Source organism: Peromyscus leucopus, chromosome 4 (assembly GCF_004664715.2).
Source record: "Peromyscus leucopus breed LL Stock chromosome 4, UCI_PerLeu_2.1, whole genome shotgun sequence".
In the NCBI taxonomy this organism is placed as follows: Eukaryota; Metazoa; Chordata; class Mammalia; order Rodentia; family Cricetidae; genus Peromyscus; species Peromyscus leucopus.
In genome coordinates, this window is record NC_051066.1 from 126,956,357 (window position 1) to 126,980,802 (window position 24,446).

The 24,446-nt window shown below is 46.6% G+C and overlaps 1 protein-coding gene across 1 annotated transcript in view; it reads right to left on the reverse strand.

The window, feature by feature from the left end:
- Ninl (ninein like) overlaps positions 1 to 24,446 on the reverse strand; it is a 79,907-nt gene that overhangs the window by 35,684 nt on the left and 19,777 nt on the right. Inside the window, exons 2-7 of the mRNA XM_028893421.2 lie at positions 12,465 to 12,658; positions 11,825 to 11,921; positions 6,311 to 6,483; positions 4,815 to 4,881; positions 2,019 to 2,209; positions 1,193 to 1,345 (exon numbers count right to left, since the gene is read on the reverse strand). Coding sequence (XP_028749254.1) covers positions 1,193 to 1,345; positions 2,019 to 2,209; positions 4,815 to 4,881; positions 6,311 to 6,483; positions 11,825 to 11,921; positions 12,465 to 12,647 — 864 coding nt within the window. The 5' untranslated portion in view covers positions 12,648 to 12,658. The remainder of the gene's footprint in view (positions 1 to 1,192; positions 1,346 to 2,018; positions 2,210 to 4,814; positions 4,882 to 6,310; positions 6,484 to 11,824; positions 11,922 to 12,464; positions 12,659 to 24,446) is intronic.

The following is a 24,446-nucleotide window of genomic DNA, read 5'->3' on the forward strand; positions in this document are numbered from 1 at the left end:
GCCTGTGTTGCATACTTGTCTGTAGGTAGTTTGTGAGAAGAGAAAACAAGGTGGGAAGCTGGTCCAATAGCCACAGTGCCAGGAACATGGGAGCAGTTCACCATGTGCAGGAGAGGAAAGGAAATAAGGTATACAGAGAGGAGCTACAACTTCTAGCACATTCTAGACCATGACCTATGCCATAGGTGAGGCTGCCTGATGAAGAGGCACCTTCTGGGAAGCACATGGGACACACAGTCCTCCTCATATGCTAGCCTGGGGTGCCCAGGTAGTTGCTGGGCCTTCTAAAAGGCTCTGAGATCCCACTTGATAACAGCTGCCAGTGGTACCAAAGCACAGGAGACATGTGGCCCCACTCAGAGGGGGATCCAGCTGAACCAACACTGACGTGGTGGGGGAGGGCGCATCTTGAGGCTTTCTGACTTGATGTTCTTGTGTTTATATATGGTGTGAGAATGGCGCAGGGATGGCACATGCTGGGCAAGAATTCCACCACTGACCCACACCCAGCCCCTGGTATGTCTGACTTCAAGGGCTGGTATCATCTTGAAGTGCTTCCCCTGAGTTTCTCTGCCTGTCCCCAGTGATTTCAGTCAAAAACTTAAGATTCTCAAGTGCGCCTGCCCACACCAGTGCCCGTCTCCAGAGCTAGCCTGCACTATGTCTTGGTGCTAAAGAAACACGTGCTGGGCCAGTAGCCTCTGAGTACAGTGGCTTGTACAAAATAAAATTCAGGACTTCGGGTCAGAAAAACCTCAGTCCATATGGGGGAGGAATCCCAGACAAGTCACACTACTCCACAGCTCATCCTTAGGGTGTGACGGGAGAGGGAACCCGTTGTCTCACGGGAAAACATCACCCAACCGCACACCTAAGAGGACATGCTGAGGAACTGCCATGTGCCCCACACTGCATTATTCTCTGGAAATTCCCGAGGCGGGTGCTCAGACTGTTTCCATTTTACAGATGAACACAGAGCTCAGAGAAGGCGAGTAACATACCATCAGGAAGGCGCATCACCAGCTAAGCTTGAGGTCCACGGAGTGCTGCATATGCTCGGGTGTGTGAGCATGTTTATCCAGCTTCTGGGCTCAGTGCCGTGACACTGGCAGAACCATCAGCCAGGACCCTCATCAGTCAAGGAGCAATACCAAGTCCTGCTGGTGTTGGACATTTAATTCCCCCATTTTACCTGATAATGAGACCAAGGCCCGTTTGGTTTGACCAGACTGGAAGATTCTGGAAGCGAAGGAGACTCGTGACCAAACAGGCCAAGCTGAAACTCTGCAAGGCTCACTCTGCCGTCTCCATCTTGATCCAGTTTGCTGAATAGTTCTTCAAGTTCCTAGACAAAAGCCACTACTCTTCAGGCCTGGAGAGTCACCTTTCTCGGTCCCTCTCGCTCCAGGCACCCAACAGAGCACTTGGCTTATCCAAAAATTAAACTGTCTAGCTGCTTTACGAAGGCTGCTCAACTGATTTGAATCCTACATGGCCTTATCAGAAGTGGGCAGCATCTGAACGTCCTAACTCTACAGATACTCCAGTGTCCACTGGGGATACCTTGCTGGAAACCCAGCCTCAGCCTTACAGTTCATGGTCCATCATGGATACAGGGTAGGAACAGTAAGAGGAGGGACCTATGCTATCACCACAGCCACTTTCCTGCCTAAGTGTTCCCAGAAGAATGGTGCACACACCTGGGTGTAGCCAGGCTCAAAGGTGCTGGGCTGGGCAGAAGAAGAAGGGTATTTGTTCCGGGCAGAAGGAGAGCTGGAAGTGAAGGTCTCAGAAGCAGCTGAGACCCTTGAGGGCAGCCATAAGTTTGTGAGGATGGGCTGTGTGGGTGAAGATGGACCCCAAGAGGTTTTGGCCAACAGCACTGGGAGCCATCAAAAGATTTGAGATTATAAAGTGCAGAAGAAAACAGCTGTCTGAAGGTGAACTGCTTTTCCAGACCCAGCACTAAATGTGATCACTACAAATACCAAGTCACTGGGGCGGCCCCAGACCTTTACCTGTTTCTCCAGCCTGTGGAGCCCAATGCTTTGGCAGACCACAGCCAGTTCCTGCTCATTCAAGTGACCACTGCAGCCAACCCCCAGCTCATGCCAGATGCTCTGAACCTGGTTCTCAGGAGTGTTGAAGGAGGGGCTACAGGATTTTCGGGGTGTCCCGAAGACTTCACAACCCCAGGATCGCAGCTGGCCTGAAGCAAGGGAGGGTCACAGTTAAACACTGATAAATACACCCATAATAAAAAAATCAAATGGAAAACTTAGCCTTATGGGCCTTAGTTACTTTCATAACTCAACAAGTAACATAAAAGCTACTGTCCCCCAAAGAAAGCCAGGCTGAGTACTCCCAAATGACACCTTAGGCTGAGTAGTAAAAAGCACATCAAAGGGCCTGTGGCCAGTGCAGCCTGACCCAAGACATAGATTGCAGGGCGTTCTGCCCAATGTTGGGGACTTGCTGTGTGCAGGTTAACGAGGCCTAGATTTCACCCATGGCCCAGGGGTAGACAGAGCTAGAAGCTTCATATCTTCACAGGTGGTCTCATGTCTTTTCCAACAAGACAGACCAGCTCCACAAATGCATCCACTAGGCACCTCCCAGTGCCTTACAAGTGGCTTGGGACTTAGCACTCTGCAGTCAAAAGAGTCCCAACTTCTTCAACCAGCTCCAGACTCCTCCTCCCTGGTCACTGCAGCCTAACACACAAGTTCTTTCATCACCGCCCTCTCCACAGATTTCCAACAGCTTCCTGCTGCCCTGGGGTCTCACGGGTCTGGCTTTAAAGAGACTCACAGTGTGCTCCCCAACTGCTTACAGACGCATGTGCCACATTCGTGGTCTCACTCCTCTCCTCTTCTGAAACGCCTGCCCTCATCTTTTTGGCTTTCCCCATGAAACAGTTTAAAATCAATCATGACTCCAAATTCTGACTCTTTCTTCCGTCAGTACCCAGGGGTCTGTGGCCTCTCTCCTCCAACCTCAGAAGTCTGGAGACAGCTTTCACCAACAGAACTCAAAAGAAGTCATGCTGTGTGATTGTAGTGTAGGCTCCTATAACACAAAAGATAGGCAGCCCGGCTGGCCAGACCTTGTGTGGGGAGACCTGAGCCATTATGCTATGAGGAAGCCGGGCCATGCTGAGAGGACCTTCAAAAGCAGTCCACATCTGTCTGAGCCTCAGCCCAGCTATGTGAGTCACTGTCACATCTTCCCATGATTCAGGACTCAGCCTTCCTGAGCCTCAGCAGAGGCCCTGCGTCTCATGACACTGAGTCATGCTACCCACCTTCATCAACTCTCCATGAGTACTCCAATCCCCTTCCCAGAGAAGCTCTGCAGCAGCAGTATGCAGCTTTTGGCCGCTGCGGCCAAGTTCATAAAAACCCTCTGCAAATGCCGTGGTTTGCACAGTGAGGTGCTTAGGCTGCTTTCAGCCTGCTGAAAGGCTCAGAAAAGCCCAGGCGGTCCCTTGGCCAGCTCCTTTTATCACTTCTGTGGTATCACTGAAGTAATTATACCCTGTCTTTTTTTTTAAAAAATGATTTATTTATTTCATATGATTGGTGTTTTGCCTGCATGTGTGTCTGTATGAGGACATTGGATACTCTGCAACTGGAATTAGACAGTTGTGAGCTGCCATATGGGTGCTGGGAATTGAACCTGGGTCTTCTGGAAGAGCAGCCAGTGCTCTTAACTGCTGAGCCATCTCTGCAGCCCCCTATACTTTCTTCTTGCTTTGGAATTGTTTGCCACTGGCCCTGGTCTCATCTCCCTACTTAAATGCCAGGATTCAACTCATGTTTATGCACACACCTGCATACATGTTCATGTCTATCTGTCAGTGTACACGTGTTCGCTGGCACACATACAGTCTCTCAATGAACTGGAGCTTACTGACTGGGTTAGCTAGTCAGCACACTAGGGATCCCACTGTCTCTGCTTTACCAGTGCTAGAATTACAGAGGTGCGCTGACAAACCCAACCTGTTATGTTCGTGCTGGGACTCTGAATTCAGGTCCTCTGGCTATATGGTAAGCACTCTATTCACTGAGCCAACCCCAACACTTAAACACTATTTCTTTGCCTTTTATCACAGAAGCAACATAGGCAAATATGAGTTTGAATAAAGTCACTTCCCTACAAAGCCTCTGTACTGTCTCTTGGGGTACTACTATGAAAAACTTTTTTTGTGAATTTCTACATCCCTAGGAACATGTAATGCAGTCGCCATCCCAGAAAGGCACAGATGTACTTCACTTCCAGCTCATGCCCATGCACCCAGTGGCTGTTTGGAGCTCAGTATCACACACAGACCACAGCAGCTCTGATGACCGAGAGCCCCTGGACCAGCCACACTCTCCTGATGCTGATTTGCTCCAACTGTGGGTATTTGGTTGCTGTGTGAGGCTCTTCAGGAGCAGGACCACATGCTACTCTCTGCTGGGGACAACTCAAGCCCCTTCACAGCACAAGAGCCTGCAAACAAGCCAAGCCAAGCCCTTGGGTCTGAGACTCCTGGGTAATACCTGGAACCCACAGGCTGTGAATCACAGCAGCAGGCAGGACCCTGCAACCTCAGCCAGAAGCCTCTATCTCAGGAACTGGTCTCGGGGAAAACTGAAGACCAAGTGACTGTCTCAGGACTGTGACACCAACATACTAACCACTTCTGGAGAAGGAACCTATGAGCGTCACATACATAAAACATGTAGTTCCCAAGACACTGCCCTGTCCGGCAATGGCTCTCCATTTAGAGCTCCAATTAGACACAGCATGAAATTGAAGCCATAGGTTACCTTGTGCTTCAAATAGTTCATTCTGGGGTTCTTTCGTACTCTCAGCATCTTCATCTGACTTGAGGCTCTGTGAAACACGTGAAGAAACGGATGTGAGTACCCCAGTGGGTGCAGCATCAGGAGTGAGCACAAAGGGTGTTGGGGTGGGAGGGGTCACTGAAGATGTACTCTGGGCTGACACCCTCAGACTGAAGTTCAACTGGCTGTGGTCCCACCAAATGGAGCTTTGTATGTTATGAGGACTAATGCCCTCTCCAGAGCAAAGGGGTCAGACCTGAGTTTGGGCACATGCCTTGTTCTGCATACTCAGGCCCTTAGCATAAAATACCAGCAGGTCACACTGAAAACACAGAAAGCGCCTGTCTCCCGCAGCAGACTGTGGCCAGCTTTACACGCCATCATTTGGCAGGAATTGTCCAACATTTCACTCATGGGACACCTGTAACAAATACTGTGGTATCATGGCCCTGTGTACAATCCTTTCTCACCCCTATTAGTTCAGCACACAGAAGGCTGGCCCTTGTCCCTTTAGGGGCTCTGGGGACGATGCAGTCCATAATAAGCACTGATACCTCAGCCTGGAAGACAGGGCAATCAAGGAATGTGTGATTTAAGTAAAAGCCTCACCACACCAGCAGACCAGAGCTAAAGCCAGCTTCTGAGCAAGTGCTGTGGGACCTGCTGATTTCCAAATGAACACCAGGGTGACCAAGACTCTGCCCTTTTAAAGCTGCCCTAACTCTCAGAGGTCAGAACTCAAGTTGGTGATAAAGTCGGTTCCGTTCCTCTACAGCACTCACCTCAGCTGACAACACAGCGTTCTCTGAGTCTGCACTCTGAGTCAGGGATGAAGTGTCACAATGAAAACAGAAAGTCACGGACTCAGAAGTGTGTTCCCTCAACCTGCCAGGACGGCAGAGGTGCATCTCCACCGAGTCACCCCGCCTGCCCGATGTATAGAGTTCTTTACACGAAGCAGGTGAGGCTCCATTGCTAGCAGTGAAAGGCTCAGAGGCAGGGAAAGGCTCAGCTCCCACACTCCAGGAGGCACTGGCTGCACCATGCTGGACTACAGATGTGTGGACCTTGGTATACCCTGAGGCAGACAGTACTGTGGACTCCATACTCCCACATTCCTAACCTAAAGGCTCCTTTTTCCATTTCCTGGCATATAATGTTCCTCTGTTGTGAAACCCTAACTTGAACTTTCCACAATGAAAGGAAGTCGTGGCTAGAGAGCCACCGAAGAGAAGTAAAGGTCATCACAAAGTCCCCATTGCTCCAAATCTGAAGGAGGGTGGCCTGGACCCAGGACTGCCACCAACAGAGAAGAGAGTTTCAGATGAAGCACAGCTGCCATGCACACCCAGGCTTCTGACAACTCAAGGCCCAGGAACTTGCCTCCATCCTCCAGGACCATGTGTATGGACAGTGACGAACCCACAATTACTTCCCTAGTGCTGGGCAATCTGGGTGGGAAGGGTTGGCTGACTCACCTCCACACTCTCCAGAGATGCAGAACGCCTCAGAGGTGGCTTCACACTACCCTTGGGCTGCTGTTCTGATCCATATTTGGTTGCAGTGGCCGAGTCACAAAGCTCAGGTCGGCTTCGACGGCCATACCACTTAGAGCCTCTCATGTACTTTGGAGGGACAGCACAGGAAGTGGCTGGAGAGACAAAAGGGGACAGGTGGAGGGGGGAGGGCTATAAAGCAGGCTGGTGGCCCTGCTGCCAACAAGGCCCTTTCCTAGAAGCTGCAGGTTAGAGCCTAGCATGGCTCACAGACACACTGCTGAGCACGCTACCCTGGAGGACACAAGGACACTGAGCAGTTAACAGTGGCTGTCCTGTTACTTAAAGCAAAACTGGGAAAGCCAGGTTAGGCAAGGGGGTGCCTACTAAACACTGGGTACTCTTTCCCTTTGCTAAGCATATTTCAGGGAAACACCAACAGTCCAAGAACATGTAACTAGAGAACTCAGGCTATTTCCCAGAACTCTTTTCTTAGTACTAGACTCAGGGTCACAGCCTGTATCCCAACAAGCCAAGCTCAGCCACCATCACAATATGGCAATTAGAAGAGCCAAATTAGAAAGAGTAAAAAGCAGGTGTACTCAATGTGGCCACATTAAGAAGAGGAATAAAGAGATCCAGTGGACCCCCCCCCCAGGTTAAGGTTTAACTAAAAGGCAAGAGATATGCATAATTTGGACCTCTCAATCAAGGTATGGTTCTGTCTATCAGTGACCCATCAATGTCTTGACTTCAGTTTCTCCTGCAAGGCTGGAAATCTGCCAGCACCATGTGAAATCCTTCTGCTTTGCTTTCCTAGAGACAAGATCCTCCTCTAGCTCATACCAGGGTTCAGCAATTTCCTTCTCTCAGTGTGAGATTTCTGGGAGAAATTCCAATTCTCTGAGTGCCTTGTTCCACTGGTCCAGATAGCCAGAGTGAGGAACACATGTGTCTCTTTAGAAAATTCTCACTCTTGCTAGGTTGCTGATTACTTCAGGATCCCAAGCCCTTGGGGCTGGAGGGGCTCCACATGCAGGCATAGGCAACAGACAAAGACAAACCCTGCAATCCTGTGCAGTCTGAAGCAGAAGCAGCATGGACTGTAGTCTCCAGACTGAAGGGAATACTCTAAACCTTCCTTGTGGTCCTTCTTTCCTCATCCAATCTGCACATCTCCACAGTCCTAACCGGGCACATGGGAAGAAGAGCACAGGATGGGCAACAAGAGAAGCAGTCATGTTGGGATGTGGATTCTGTAGAAGAATTCAGGATCAGGATTCTGAAGGAGGACAGCTAAAAAGACCTGGACGAGCCCACTGAGGCCAGGCCTTTCATAGCACATGCTACTTAGGTTTTTATCAAACAGAAGGCAGCTTCGTAAGACCAAAAACCACCTGGATTCTTTCCTCTGTGCTGATAGTCACTACCTGTTGACCCCTGGACCATCCGAGGAGAAATCCGGGTGATCTGAAGACACACAGGAATTGGGGATGAGGAACAAGGTTTAGTGAGGTCAATGCTGAGTTCCATTCTGGATATGCTGAATGTGAAGTGACAGTGTAGCATTCAAGGTGTCTGAAAACACATGGGGTTGTTTTTTCAGGGACACTTTAACAGTCATCATGAGTATCACTAATAACTACTCTAATACAATAGGCACTGGCAGGCTAGACGTAGTGTCCTTGAAGGGAGAGAGGCCATGGGGCATGTTGAGAAGAAGGAAAAGCATCCATCCCACTGAGAGCAATCAAGAGAACACATGAGAATATGACCTGAGGCTAGAGTCAATTCCCCATAGGCAGAGAGAATAAAAGGGGGTGCAGGGGTGCGGCACATGGTAAAAAAAACTTCAAGCAGGTCCTTTACGCTTCTTTGAGGGCTATGGATACTCTTTTCGGAGACCATGCACACTCTCTGTCTCTGGCCCTGTAGCCTAAATTCCCTTCAGAGGCTCTGCTATGCTGCTGTCTGTCTATCTGTGGTGGCAATAACTCTTTTAATGACCTTCATAACTTGACCAATCTGCCTCAGTGTCTTTAAACCCCAACTCAAGATCTTTAGTCCTGTAAACAGAAAAACAAAGAGCGTATAGTTCAGTTGGAGGCCAACAAAACACCAGCCAAGATCAGAGAGCTGCAACACTTGCAAGGTCAATAGTTACAGTTTCGGTCAGGGCTTGCAGCCAGCAGAAGCCAAGGTTAGCAGCTAACAAAGCAAGCCAAAGAGGGACAGAGGGCAGTTCAGATGACCACGCTCCTAACTGGGAGAACAGTGCATGGTCATCTCCCTGGGTGATATGTTGAAAGCATTCAACATCTCAACTGAAACGACCTCAGTCTCGGTCCGGTTTCTGCCATAAATCCTATTAAAAGCCCCTACACATGTCTCTGCAGTGTTCCTTCCTTGGACCCCCTTCCACCACCCTAGAGGGTTACTCTCACTTTTCCTTAATAAACCTGTGTGTTTGGCTCTCAAGAAGGAGCAGTCACAAAACAAAGGCTCTTGTCACTGACTGGCTTCCATCTGTAGGCAAGGGAGCTGGGCATGGCGCTCCCTTCCTGTCTCCTGGGGAAGCACTTTCTGGTAGGGCTAGAATACGGAAACCCCCGTCCTGTGCAGTGGAAAGCATAAGACACCTGGGCAACATAAAAAGATGCCCACTCTCGTCCTCCCCACCAGGAGGCCTGCCACGGAGGAGACCCTGGCCACCGGGCCATGGCTACAGCCCCACCCTGGAGTTAGTTGGTCACACTGAAAATGGTACAACTTGCCCATGCTTCTCTTTCTTGTGGGCTTCCTCCTGTTCAATGGTCCTGTTCATATCTCTATTGTCCATGATCAGGCGCCACACAGACTCCATACTGCGGTGACTCTATTTTCAACCACAGACAGGCACCTCTTCCCTTAGAGTAGTGAGCCATGGAGGAAAATACATGCTCTTCTTGCAACAGTCCTAAGGATCTCACCAGAGCAGCCCAAGGAGACAGCCCCCTCCACTGTGGAGAAGCACTACTCAGAAAAGGTACACACAGGGCTCTTCCCCACAGAAGCACCGATGGCAGAGCAGTGGGAACAATGGCTGGACAGAGCATCATAGCTCTCCCATGAGGTGGGAGCACAGTAAGTCACCTGGACCCAGCGTTTCCCACCCATCCATCACAACATCAACTCGATATGCACTGCATAACAGCTTGCAGGAGCCCCACTGTCTGGCCAGAACTCTGGAGACCTCTGTGCCACTGTGAAGTGTACAGACTATGAGAAAGTACAACAGAGCTGGGAAGCCAAGCGCATTTAGTTACATGTTCACCAATGGCCTTTAGCAAAAGAAAGGGGGAACAGAAATGCAGGGTGGCTCTTCCTAATCCAGGCATTTGGCCACATAAACACATGCTAATGGTAAGGTGGGGGGCACTAGGAGAGAAACTGGAAATCAGGATGAAGATGATGTAACCGGAACCAAAAAGGCAGGCAGGATAGCCAGATGGTTGAGGAGCAGGCAGGGGTGAGGCACAGGAATGGACTGAACCAGACTCGGCCCTGCAGGGGGAAGGCAGGGCTGACCCAACTCTGTGGCCAGAGGTCCATAACACAAGGTCAGTTCTGGTCGGAGGTAGCTGTTTCCAGACTGTGTATAGCTAGTTTCTCCAAACTGAAACTAGTCCCTCCAGTCAGGAGGGAGGTTCACAGGACTAGCAAAGCTCTTGAAGCTGTCAGACTGAGGAAGCTGATACAAGGCTCACAAGACCCCCGTCCGAGGCTGTATCAGCACTGAGCATCAGCTGGGGAAAGAGGCTGGTGGAGAGTGGGGACCCATCCATGCTCCTGTGAGTAACTAATCTCACTGGTTTCCCCACTGAGGCACGGGTAGAAATCTTTTCTTTGGCTTGTCGTCAGTGCTCTATCTAGAGCAAACAGACTTTTGTTCACATCTCTTCCCTGGAGGTCCCACGACAGAGATGAGCAGGAGGTGGTCTCCATTCAATGGCACATGGGGCCGTGTTTCAGGAAAGGCATGGGGCTACTTAGCTGAGAAAAACTTCTCAAATTCTATCAAAAGAAAAGAAAAAGAACTGGTATTGGCGAGGAAGAAGTACAGACGTTAAAGAGGCTCACTTCCGGGCTGGAGAGATGGCTCAGAGGTTAAGAGTACCGACTGCTCTTCCAGAGGTCCTGAGTTCAATTCCCAGCAACCACATGGTGGCTCACAACCATCTGTAATGAGATCTGGCGCCCTCTTCTGTGTACATAATAAATAAATAAACTTAAAAAAAAAAAAAAAAAAAAAAAAAAAAAAAAAAAAAATGAGGCTCACTTCTTCGGGAAACAGAACATGTTCCAGAGACGGTGGGTTCTAAGCTGTGCAGTGTCCCATGACAGGAAGTAGGGTAACTTTTACCTTTGGTCCAACAGAGGGGCTGGGTCTCACTTTTCCAAAGACATTTTGATATCCCAGTTACTGCCCAAACTCTTGTGTCAGGAGAGACCACCAGCCCTCTCTCTTCATGTTTGGAGAGAAAAGGATGAGACAAACACTTGTGCAAGCAGTGTGGGCTGACATGGACCCCAGGGCCCTCTGTCCTGCGCCCAGGGTCTCTGCCATCAGACAGGAGGTGGTGAAGGGGCTGATGACGTCATCCAAAGCAAGCAGCACGTGTTCTGACACTGTGTGCACAGGAACGGTGGACAACGGGGACTCAAACCCAGGCTGTCACGGACTAATGACGGATCAGGGACAAATGTCTTCTCAGCTCAACTGTGGGTGTGACAGGACCCCGGGATTTCTAAGAGGGTAAAATCTACATAAAATACACATGAAGCTCAAGGCCTAGCACCCTGAAGACAGCTGGTGTGAGTGCCTGTCCCTGTGACTTTCACTGTTACTCATCTCTATGTCTCTGCTCCTGACTCGGTAGGGTCCTTCAACTTAGTCACCCTACATGGTCATACAGCGTGCCAGAGGGGGTAGTTGTTTCCAGTGAACCCTGAAATCACCCACCTCATACAGTCCTCATGTCCCTCAACAGAACTGCCTCCAGCTCCACCCCCAGCCAGGCCCACTGTTCTTGTACCTGAGGACCAGGTCCTTGCGCCTGGTGGCTTCTGCCATGACACAGCTGTACTTATTCTTGTGTTTCTGCCCCACAAGCATTTCCACGACGGGATTCCTGTTCACCCTGTTAGCACACTAACACCACTGGCTATGACAGGAGATGCTACTGTCCAGGACAGAAGGCCAGTCTGCTTGCTCGGTACCTCAGAGCCCTGGGCACCACCTCTCCCTGCTCCACACCCCTCAGCTCACTTGTCAGCGCCCCCTACAGGTAACAGATGTTACAATCTCATGACATTTACAGAAGTGGAAACTCCAGGTATTTTGCTCAAGTCTACACAGCTTGATGGTGACAGAAAGAAAGGCTGGAATTTAGAAAAGTTAAGAGGCCACAGACAAAGATAGGAAGGAAACTTAAGTGCTTAGAGGAAAGTCCTTACCTGACTCCGAGGAACTACCTTCATCATCAGAGGGTCCTACACCAGAGCCAGAGGACAGCACCGCCACAAAACCTTCCTTAAACTCCTCAAAGTTGACCTGCAGGAAGTTGAGTAAGGAGAAGACACTGTTACTTTCCACAGATTCACATTTAACTTTCCACAGATTCACATTTAACTTTCCACAGATTCACATTTAACTTTCCACAGATTCACATTTAATTTGATGGACAAAACCAAACCAACCAAACCACTAAGAGTCTTTTTTCTCAAAAGATGTCTGATCACTGCCTTTTGGAGTGAGAACATTCCTTTCACTTTTCCAAATATGTACTTAAAATTATTTTCACTAAAAGATCTAATACAGAAGGTAAACGTGAACCACCATCCCACCACCAAATAAATCATTTTATAAAACCAAACTAAACAACACAATTGGAGAACAGCGGCTGGTGTGGCGGGTCACCCACACATGGTGCGTGTGACTGCTTACATGCCACAAGCTCTTTCCACAACCCCAGAACAAGCCTGGGTCACTGCTGGCGACCTTCCCTTCCCAGCTGTCTTTCTTTGGGCGCTGTGTACCAAACATCTGTGTCAGCGGCACAGCTCTGCACGCTCCCTCAGGGGAGCCCACACTCACCCTGGCCAAGCGGTCATTTCCAAGAAGCATCTGAAGAAGGGCTGGCAGCTGCTCTTCCAGGCCAAGCTTAGTGCAGAGCTGGGTCAGCTCTTCCTGGTCCAGAAACCCGGTCCCCGTGGTGTCGCAGCTGCTATAGACATCCCTGAGCTGGGAGACATAGTGGTCCTCTTCTTCGTTGTCCATCCCATAGCAGGCTGGTAACGAAGAAGAAAAGTACATGTCAGGATAGGTTTCCCGGCCCCACTCCTCTCAGGACTACATGTTGGACAAAAGCTGGTCCCAGAGGTACTGTGTCCAAAGAGGCACCAGGAGCCCTTTCGGGGTCAAGTGCAGCTGGAGGAGTCAGCTTTTCTTTGCAGGAGAGGCTAGTGTCTAGGGCAGGGGCCCAAGCTGTTCGTCAGTCAGCAGTTACAAGAAAAGGGATTTTGTTCTTGTGAAAACAAAACAAACTCTAGAATAACTAACTAAAAAACAGATAAAGCCTGGTGCTGTGGCACTTGCCTACAGACCCAGCAACCTATGGGACTGAAGCAGAGAGGCAGAGAACTGCTTGAGCCCCAGAGTCTGAGGTCAGCCTGGGCAACATAACAATATTCCTTTCAAAGAAGGAAATGAGGAGGGGAGAAAGGAGCAAAGAAGAGAGGAAAGAAGGTGGAGGAGAGAGAGGAGAAAAGAGATAAGCACAAAAAAAGCTCAAAGCATTCACAATTCCAACACCTAAAAAAAAAAAGTTAGTAATATCTTAAAGAGCAAACACCATTTTTCAGCACACACACACAGAAACAATACACACATACTCTTCTGTTTTACCTTATAAACACAAGATCTCTCCTTTTACATAAAAATATCTACTTAAAAATTAGTACATTCTACACTAAACTTCACTAAATAAAAGGGCATATGAAAGAGAAACACCAATAAAAGTATGCAGTAGTCCTAGATACAGGGAGGCTGAGGCAGGAGGCATAAAACGATAAAGCCTCTTTCTCATGATACCTCCCCGGTGGTTGGCCATGTCAAGATGAAACTGAAAATCTTCCTCCCGGCCACAGGCTGTCAGAACCATTGGAGGGGATGACGAACTTGAACTTCTACTGTCTAGGAAAAGTGTACAGCCACAGAAGAGGGATGGATGGATGGATGGATAGATGGATGGATGGATGGAGGTAATAAAAAAAATGGTGTGGCTGCTATGGAAACCCCCACAGAGATGCCACAAGGAAAACTAAAAGTAAAGTTATCCTATAACCAGCAATGCCTTTTCTGGGTAGATACCCCCAAAGAAGAGTAAGTAGGGTCTTAAAGAGAGATACTTGGACTTCTACATTCATTATAGCATTAACGCCAAAATGGCCAAGAGGAGAAGCACTCAAAGTGTCCATCAATGATAAAGATGTTAGGGTGGCCATGTGTCTTAGTTAGGGTCTATTGCTGTGATAAACACCATGACCAAAAGAAACTTGGAGAGGAAAGGGTTTGGCTTACACTTCTACATCACAGTCCATTATTAAAGGAAGTCAGAGCAGGAACTCAAGGCAGAAACCAAAGCAGTGGCCATCCAGGAGTGCTGCTTACTGGTTTGCTCAGCTAGCTTTCTCTCTCTCTCTCTCTCTCTCTCTCTCTCTCTCAAGATTTATTTTATTTATTATGCACAGTGTTCTGCCTGCATGTATGCCTGCACACCAGAAGAGGGCACCAGATCTCATTATAGATGGTGTGAGCCACCATGTGGTTGCTGGGAATTGAACTCAGGACCTCTGGAAGCGCAGCCAGTGCCATCTCCAGCCCCTCAGCTTGCTTTCTTCTACTATCCAGGGGTGTCACTGCACCCAGTGAGCTAGGCCTTCCCACATCCATCATTAATTAAGAAAATGCCCTACAGATTTGCCAAAGGACAATCTGATGGAGGCGTTTTCTCAATTGAGGTTCCTCTTCCCAGATAATTCTAGTTTGTGTCAAGTTCACACACACACACACACACACACACACAAAAAAAAAAAACAAAAAAAAAACCACAAAACAAAAACCCAAAAACAAAACAACAACCCAGAATACTGTGTAATTAAAATATTGACACCTCCCATCCCCTTTTTGAGACAGGGTCTCACTGTAGTCTTGGCTGGCCTGGAACTTTCTACATAGAACAGTCTGACCTTGAACTCAGTGATCCACCTGCCTCTGCCTCCCAAGCGCTGGGATTAAAGGCGTGCATCACCACTGCCTGTTGGTCAAATGTTTTAACAGTAACAGAAAGAGAAGTAGGACACATCCGGATACCAGAATGCTCTGCCATCTTCATGGCCCACAGCAACATCCCACAGGCTTCCATCCAGCCAAGGCCCAATGTTACATGTGCCTACATTTTTTGCCTGCCGCTGTCTGTCTCAAGTGCCCCCTCACTCCCTCTCTCTTCTTCCTTCTCCCTGTCATCCCCAAACAGCCTTCACCCCAAGTGGCAATGTCCACAGCTAGTAGCTGCCTTATGGGCTCACGTTACATTGACAAGAGGCACTGGTTCCTAGTGTGGACTGAGGTAAGGTCGCACTGGGCCAAGCCCTGCACCAGCAACTGAGAGAGAAATGCACGTCACCATCCAGACTGGCATCAAAGTGCACTGAGGGGGCAGATGTGGCCTGTGCATCTGGCCAGAGCCCCAAGGTGGGATGGAGCCTGTGGCTGCTGAGCTCAGGGAGACAGCTGTGTGCTTCTGTCCGGTTTCCTTCCTACTAGAAAAGGAAATAGTGTGGTGCTTCCACAGCACCACTTCCGATCTCCACTTGCCATCACAAAAGGCATGGTCAGTTCTGCCTCTTATCAAGGACAATAAAAGATGTAACAAGTCTGCAGAAAGGACGCCGAGAATAAACTATCCTTCATGGGCAAATTTCTCAGGCAGTTACAGACAGCAACTTGGCCCGAAGTGGAATATCAAGACTTCAGGACCAAGGAAAAACTTCTTTAGAATTAACCATAAAGGATAGCATTACAGGGTCATGAGGAAAAACTCCCTTAGTTCCCTCAGTTTCCACAATACCAGGAGAGTTATAACGCCACAGCAGAGTGATGGGGTCTTAAAAGCAGAAAGAGCCTTGGATCCCAAGGAACAAAGGGAGGTTTCTTGCCCTTACAGGTTTTGGGGGTGAGAGGTAAATTCCACACCATGTGACCCAGCCTGCTTAGGTCAGGAAGGCACTGGTGAAGGGCTAGCTTCAACAGAAGGACATCCTGGGTCTGAGCAGCACTGAGCAGGTTCGGCCTTGACTGTGGCTTCAAGGAGAAGGAGATGACTCAGCTGGAGGCTGCAAAGTCCCAGCACTGTGTCTCTTACCAACTCCTTAGAGAAGGAGGCTGCAGGGGGTTGGAGGTGGGGAGCCTGACTCTGGGAAGTGGACACAACTCGAGGGTCTGTAACCTAACACTTGTGAAAATATTATGTGGCAGGTTTTCTATTTTCCCAACAAATCGCACCCAAACTGCTTCCCATTATTCTCAGTTGCCAGTTTTCATTGGGTGAAGAATCTTGTGACATCTAGACTGCCTCCTAAGGAAGCTGCTGTACCCATTCAAACGCCCCGGGCCAGACCTGCAGCAAAACAGTTTGTTGTCAACAATGAACACCATTTCCCTGGGCGTGTCAAAAGTCTTTTCTGTTTCTTCGTCACTCAAAATTCATTATTTGATACTCCTCAGGATTCCACAGATGTGTAAGATAATTTACACATCAAACCACCCAAAAGCCTAGCTTTTGGCAGCTAAATGTAAAATGGGTTAATGATTCACTTGGCTGCTTCAAGATATATGTTTTTCTAACAGAAATGAGGAGGCTCAAAAGTGCTGATTTTGAAACTCGACGGTAAACATTGCTGCCAGGGGAAGCCAAAGCCTGTTCATCACACAGGAGTAACACATGGGATCTGCCCCAGCCAGTCACCTCGGCAGTCACTCTACAGGACAGAGAAGCCCTCTGGAGGCAGAGGCAGCCAATGCTGGTTTGTAATCCATCTGTGCAGTCCCAAGGGAATCTAATCCCTGTCCCTACGCCCCCACTGAATATCAAAGACCAGGAGCAGCGTAATACATAAGTGACACTCCTCTGTGGGACGTGGGGACCACTATAATAGGAAACAAGCCCACCAAATGGCCTCTATAAATCTGCTTACTACGAACAAAAAAGATCAAAGGTAATCATTCCAGATGGGGTCCTGGCTTGCCAGGAGCCAGAACGCAGGATCCAGCTGAGAGTCACACACCACACTTAGTGGTCTTGCCTTCAGTAGCAGTGTTTGCCCTCAGCACTCCTTAGCCATCAGAATCAATTTCTATACTATTGATTTGCCTTGCAAATATTTCACTGATTGAGCCATCACTCCAGACTCCTTAGTCCTTTTTGACTGGTTTCTTCATCATCAGTTTTAAGTTCTTTGTATATTCTAAACATTAAACTTCCATCAGATATACAGCTGGCAAAGATATTCTCCCATTCTGCAGGCATCTCTTCACTCAGTTAATTGTTTTCTTTGCTGTACAGAAGCTTTTTAATTTTATAACAGCACATTTGTCAATGGTTGGCCAAATCTCCTGAGCAAATGAAGTCCAAGTCACAAAATTCTTACCCGTGTTTCTACCTAGATGAGTTTTCCCTACTTTTCTAACAGCAATTTCAGAGTATCAGGTCTTACATTAAGGCCTTTGGTCCCTTTGGAGCTGACTTTTATGTAGACAGAAAGATAAAGATCTTGTTTCACTCTTCTACATTAAATATCCAATTTTCCTAGCACCATTCATGGTCTACAGAGCAAGTTGCAGACCAGTCCAGGCTATGTAATGATATTATGTCTATAAACAAATGCATAAATAAATTCAAAATGTAAAAGATATAGATTCCTAGGATTCACTTCAAATTGCTTGTTCTCTTTCCAAACATCTACTAACTATTTAATCAACAGTAAAGAATCACGAAGAAGCTGAATTATGAGACTGGTCAGTTTCTTGGTTCCTAAAATGTACAGTGGGTAGATATGAGCTCTGTTTAAGGAGTAATTAGTGCTTTGCATGGCATTTATCTACTAAAGACCTGGAGGAAATGCAAGAAAGTCTACATACAGAAATCGCTGTCTATCACCTTCTGACATCAGAAAACTTAAGAATGTCATTTAATTGATACTGTTGGATCTTTCTATACTTGTTAGAATTTGGTCTATCCTACCATAGATTTAGGCAAAGGCTGAGAAGACTACAAGACAGAAATTAGCATCTATCCCTAGTGATAAAAATCTATAGTGTGTGGGGTTGGAAAGATGGTTCATTGCTTAAGAGCACTTACTGCTGTTAAGGAGGATGGACATTCATTTCCCGGCACCCATACAGGGTGGCTCAAAACCTCCAAGTTGTTGGCTCCAGGGTATCAAGCACATGTAGCCTACATAGGTACCTTCACTCACATGCACTTATTCACTCACACAGAGACAAGACATAATGAAAATGAATTCAAAACTTTTTAAAATCTCTATTTGAGGAACAGAATAATATTCAGCTTTTTTTTTTTTTTTTTTTTTTTTTCTTTTTCCGATACAGGGGTTCTCTGTGTAGCTTTGGAGCCTGTCCTGGAACTTGCTTTGTAGACCAGGCTGGGCTTGAACTCACTGAGACCCACCTGCCTCTGCCTCCCAAGTGCTGGGATTAAAGACATGCACCACCACTGCCTGGCTATATTCAGCTATTTTTAAAAAATGTTTTAAAACATTAAACATCGCCGGGTGGTGGTGGAGCACGCCTTTAATCCCAGCACTCGGGAGGCAGAGCCAGGTGGATCTCTGTGAGTTCGAGGCCAGCCTGGGCTACCAAGTGAGCTCCAGGAAAGGCGCAAAGCTACGCAGAGAAACCCTGTCTCGAAAAACCAAAAAAAAAAAAAAAAAAAAGTTAATGCTCTAATAAAAAATCATCAATGCAACTAGAGCATTATTTTTGTATCTACAGCAAATAACACTCTTATGGATGTGCTGCTTTTAGGACCATTTTATACCTGATTGAGAAGATAAGATTTTATGTGTTGTTGTTTTAACGGATTTCTGCTATTTATGTTAAAGACATTTGGCTATCTAAGAAACTGTCTTTAAACAGATATTTCAAGTATCTATATAAAATCTTTTTAAAAGACAGCTCTGTAAACACTATTTTAAAGTGCTTTTTAGTAGATGTAATAGCCCTTTTATATGTTGCTTTCAGAAGTATGTGTCTACACAATACACATTAAGCCAAAGTTGATGCACTTAAATGAATATAAGTTAATACATGCAAAGTGACCCACAAATGCAGTTTGCAGCGTGTTCTGATGTAAAACCTGCTCTTTAGACAGACAGACAGACAGACAGACACACACACACACACACACACACACACACACACACACAACCACACTTCTTTGAGATAGGGTCCTCTTGGTATCCCTGGAACTTGATACAGATGAGGCTGGCCCGAACTCACATAGATCTACCTGCTTCTGCCTCCCTAGTGCTGGGGTTAAGGCACATGCTCACACCTACTGATCGATTTTGCTTTTTAACACCCCCGGTCTTTAATCTATTTGCGTCTGCTGAATCAGCATTTAGTTATTATATATGTAAGATACACTCCACACCATCTCTTTGTAAGGACTGCTGCTCTTCTCCACAATTGTAAGGGTCTTAACTTTTCCATTTACCAGTGCTAATGGTAATCATTAGTTGTATTCCTAATGATCCTGAATTTTACTTCAGTGGCACAAGCTGAAAAGATACCTGGAGGACAGACCTCTTCTGTGGAATGATGCTGCCTGGGGCTGGCTCTTTCATACGTGTATGCTGAGCCTTCTTGTTGTTGTTGTTTTTGCTCTTTTTGAGGGGCTCATCACCCAGCTCCCAAAAAAAAAATCACACAGAGGCTTATTCTTATTTACAAATGCTCAGCCTTCGCTTGGCTTGTTTCTTGCCAGCTTTTCTTTCTTTCTTTTTTTTTTTTTTTTGGTTTTTCGAGACAGGATTTCTCTGTGTAGCTTTGCGCTTTTCCTGGATCTCTCTCTGTAGACCAGGCTGGCCTCGAACTCACAAAGATCCACCTGCCTCTGCCTCCCAAGTGCTGGGATTAAAGGCGTGTGCCACCACTGCTGGCACCAGCTTTTCTTAAATTAACCCATTTATCTTTTGCCTCTGGGCTGTTATCTTTCTCTATTTTGTGTATCTTTTTTTTTTTTCTTACTCCATTGCTGGTTGGGTAGCTGGGTGGCTGGCCCCTGATGTCCTCCTCTTCTGGTTCCTTCCTTTTTTTCTCCCCAATTTCTCCTCCTATATAGTCTCTCTGCTTGCCAGCCCCACCTATCCTTTCTCCTGCCTCACCATTGGTCGTTCAGTTCTTTATTAGACCATCAGATGTTTTAGACAGGCACAGTAACACAGCTTCACAGAGTTAAACAAATGCAACATAAACAAAGTAACACACCTTAAAACAATATTCTACACCTTCTAGGATTCAACGCTTAGAAAAAAACTTCCCCACAGGCAGTCTCTAAATCACAATTGTTAACAATGCTAACCATTTTAGTTTTTATGCTGGTGTAATCCTGTTTTATGATTATTTTCTTTAGCAGAAATAATTAAATAGGCTCTCACATTTGACATCCTAAACAATGCCTCCACATAACTGACAAATCGGTAAATAAGTACTTAATTTTCAAATTGGTATGACAATTATTGGTGTTTATAAAGCTTTGAAAGTACTATCTGCTGACATTCTGAGAAGTATTTCTTCTTAATAGTTCCTTTCTTGAGCTTTGTGATGTTGGTAAATGTTCTGCAGAAGCACAATGGTACCCAAACAAGTTCTTTGGAGATGCTAGGACTTCACATAAAGGACAAACAAAGTAGAATCCAGGTTTGCTTGACACAAGAGACACTCTATACATCTGAGCTGCTTAAACTTGGCTGTAAAGGGGCTCACTAGCAATAACTCCTTAATGTCCATCAAGTACCTTAAGACATGGAAATCCTTGCTTCACACACATCCCCTCAGCTGCTTATGTGTATGCACCATGTCCAGCAGCAAGGACTAATAATTTTCGATACAGTAGAGTCATGTAGTTGGAAGTTTTCTTGTGTGCTGCCTGGTCCTGCAGCCGCTCAGACCCAATTACGAACTGGATGGCCTATGGCTCAAGCTTCTTGCTAGCTAGCTCTTATAACTTAACCCATTTCTATTAATCTATAAGTTGCCAACAGCTGTAGCGATGTTACTGGTCTGCTGGTATCTTGCTGCTCCTTGGGTGGCGGCTGGAGTCTCTCCCTTGCTCTCCTTTCTCCTTTCACTCTCTCTCTTGGATTTTCCCACCTGGCTCCATCCTGCCCTACCATAGGCCAATGCAGCTTTATTTATCAACCAATCAGAGCAACACATATTCACAGCATACAGAAAGCAATCCCACAGCAGAGTCTTACATCATGTAGAAAACAAAAGTAATACTCACCTGTGTAAAGGCAAAAAGGCCAATACGAAGATAAAACTACCAAAGAAAATGCCTCACTCTCTGGGAACAAACACTAACTGCTTGGAGTCAGAACCAGTGGCTAACATAGGAGACAGAATTCTCACCTTAAGGTGGACAAGAGATAGTTTACACTGGAGTCAAATATGACGGACACAGATTCAGGTTACCCCAAAGTTCATCATCCAATGTAGTAAATGTTTCATAAAGTTTCACAGTAACAGAGCAAAGAACATCGTGAATCAAGACACTTTCTAAATACATCAGTGGGAACATCAGGTAGGTGAGTTACACGAAGGCAGGTGAATCCCAGCTAGAGGCCTCAGATGCTGTCTGACGGCACCTTTAGCCTTTGGTTGGTGGAGCCTAGAGGTCTGTTTGTACATGACAGTCAGGAAGATGTTAGGCCACATACAGAGGTGGGTAATCAACAGCTACTAAGGACCATGGCCCAAGATAACGTGGCTTTGGAGGAGTTGGAACAGTTCAACCTCCCACATCACTGTCAATCTTTGCATCACAGCATCTTGCAGGGACCCTCCTTCACACTAGCAATGCTCTGCACAAACTGCTGCAGCCTAACTCCTAGTGGACCCTGCTGTGCCCAGACAACCTGAGAGGTGGTGGGAACATGAAATTTACTAGTCAAAATACTACCCCACACAAATGACCCTCTCTTTGACAAGGACAGACAACTGCTCTTAACACAGGAACAACTGAGACTAGTAAGTTGGCGTTGGCAAGGATCCACTAAAGTTGCTTAGGAAATAAACTCACACAAAGCAGAATCCATGTAAAGGAGCTCTCGGGTTGTCTAATCAGCACGAACATCATTCTGCCAGGCCAACAGGATGGCCTTGAATGACAGCCACTTGGGAAAAGCAGCCAGGTCTAGGAGTAACTACAACAATATTTGACATTGTAATATCTCCATTTCCCCCCAAACAGACCACAGGATTTCTGTCTCTGTGAAACCTGTTTAATTGCAAAAATCTCACCTGGGGCCAGGGAACTGCATAAGCTGATGAGGATTCCTGTTCATGGCTGGCCCCCTTTGGGGCACTAGCTAGAACAGTATGTGTTTTTTTTTTTTTTTTTTCTTTTTGGTTTTTTTTTCTGAGTCACTTTAGCCCCCTCGCCACCATCCGCTGCCCCCCGATGCTATAACGTCCACGTCGCATATGTCTTAATCTCTAAGATCTGCAGTGACTCTCACTGGGAAGGCATATGAATTCTTTAACTCTCTTGTCTCAAGTCAATATACTCACATCCTCTATGTATCTTCCCACAGAGCCTATTATTTATTAAGACTTCTATATCTATTCTCATTTAGTACATATCTTACCCTTGTGTGTTGGGCTCCTTGATCTCAGCAGGACAACTTTTATAACTGTCCTGTACTCAACTTACCAAAGACCTTTCTACCTCATCCTTGAGCTACTGCTCAGTGCCCTTCAGCTAACCTGGTGGACACATCCAATGGTAACCAGTACAGTTGGTGGGATATATGTGTTCCTGAAATGCCTGTTGAGACATCATTAAGTGGTGGGGCCTCCTCACAGCTTATTAGGTATTAGATATCATCATCAGGATACAGTGCATTACCCTAGAAGAGGCTTTCACGTGTGTTCAATCATTTCCGCGTGAAGACTCACAGAAAAACTATGTGTGAGAAAGCAGACCGCATTATGCTGTGGATTTCCAGACACCCTGATCTTGATGCTTTGACACCTCCAGAACTACAAGACGTCAAACTCTGTTGTTCATAGAGTTCATGTTCTAAGGCAATATGTTCTAGAACAGGAAATACTGGGATACCTGGAAATGGTACATCACCCATGTCTATGGCAAGGACCCCCTGCTGCTTGTAGGAAACCTTAGCTGGCAGTTTTGTTTCTCCTTCATTCTTATTTTGTCACACCATAGTTTACTGGGATCCCCAGTTTGTGACGGGGAAGTTACTCTGAGGATCTCTTGCTCTCAGTCCTTATATTAACAGCATGACTCAGGTGTCTTAGGAAATTATTACAGTAACATGATGCCAGCATCCATTCACACTAACTAATGAGTTTGCTTTTAGTTTTTAAAGAACATAATTGCCTGAATTTAGATATAATGGGGTTTGAAAACTGAAGAGTGACAACATACTAGGGACAGTTTGAAAAGGCCACTACAGTATCCTGCACATTCAGTAACTAACAAATATCATGTCACACAGAGTGAAGTATAATCAGTATCCTTGCTATAACTGGGGTTTTGTTGTTGTTGTTGTTGTTGTTGTTGTTGTTGTTATAACTGTTATTGTAGAGTGGAGAGAGTATCTGCTATGGTTTGGGTGATGTGGACTTGTCCAACTCATGTGTTTGAACACTCTGCAATAGGTGCTGTTTGGGAAGCTCCAGGGAGTTTGGGAGATGTGGTATAGCCGTAAAAACAGGATCACCTGAGGCAGAAAGTGACTGCCAAAGCTGAGTAACCAGCCACCTCCTGGACTTCTGCTATGGTCACCATGTGCTTACACCACCTTGGCTTATCAGTTCCCTTGTCACAGAGATGAACAGCCCTAGGAGCCATTAAGGTTCAATGCCTCCTGCCATTGTCAACTGTGGATGCCACCTCCTCTTATTTTCCTGGAAACATGAAAAGGATAAAATTTAGCTTGGCTCTGTATAAATGTGTAGGTATCTGGACTTTGTTGTGGCCCATCAGGGGAAAGATTCTTCCTCTGAGTCCAAAGACAGCTGCCCATATAATGCACTGCGTGGGGCTGGTTTGTGTCCTGTGCAGAGAGCTGTTTGTGGTGATCTGTAGGACTTGAAGCTTGGCAGTTGGTGGCAGGATTGGATTTGGACGTTGGTGATTGTTTGGACTTCGACATCGACCATCTGCTTCACTTCAACATAGTGAGTTCTTTCCTGATGTTTTGTTCGCACAAGCTCAGAGGTTTTAGTTTCTGTTTATGTGACTTTATTCATTCGGGGCATTTATTTCAGCCTTGTCTTCTTGTTTATTTCATTTTTCTTCATGCCTTAACACCCGTTTTTCCTTTCTTCTTTAGGGGGTGGGGTGGAGTGGGGCGGGGAGACAGGGTTTCTTTGTGTAGCCCTGGCTATCCGGGAACTCGCTCTGTAGACCAGGCTGGTCTCAGAATTTAGCCTTATTCCACTTCCTGGTGCTCTTTTTCTCCTCAAAATTTACTTTTTGTAATTTACCCTGCTCAGCTTGCTCCTTTCATTATAAATCTTCACTAGAGTTACCACCAATGTCCACACAACAGAGTCTATACTAGACCGTTTTGAGATTTCTTCTGTCAATGGAATTAATCCAAAACTCTTCATTGTAGCCTCAGGCAGACTCTTTGGACAAGGGCAAAAGGCAGCCACTTCCTTCACCAAAATATCACAGAAATGATTTCTAGGCAACATACTAAAAATCTTCTCTGAAACCTCTTGAGCCAGCTCTTGACATTT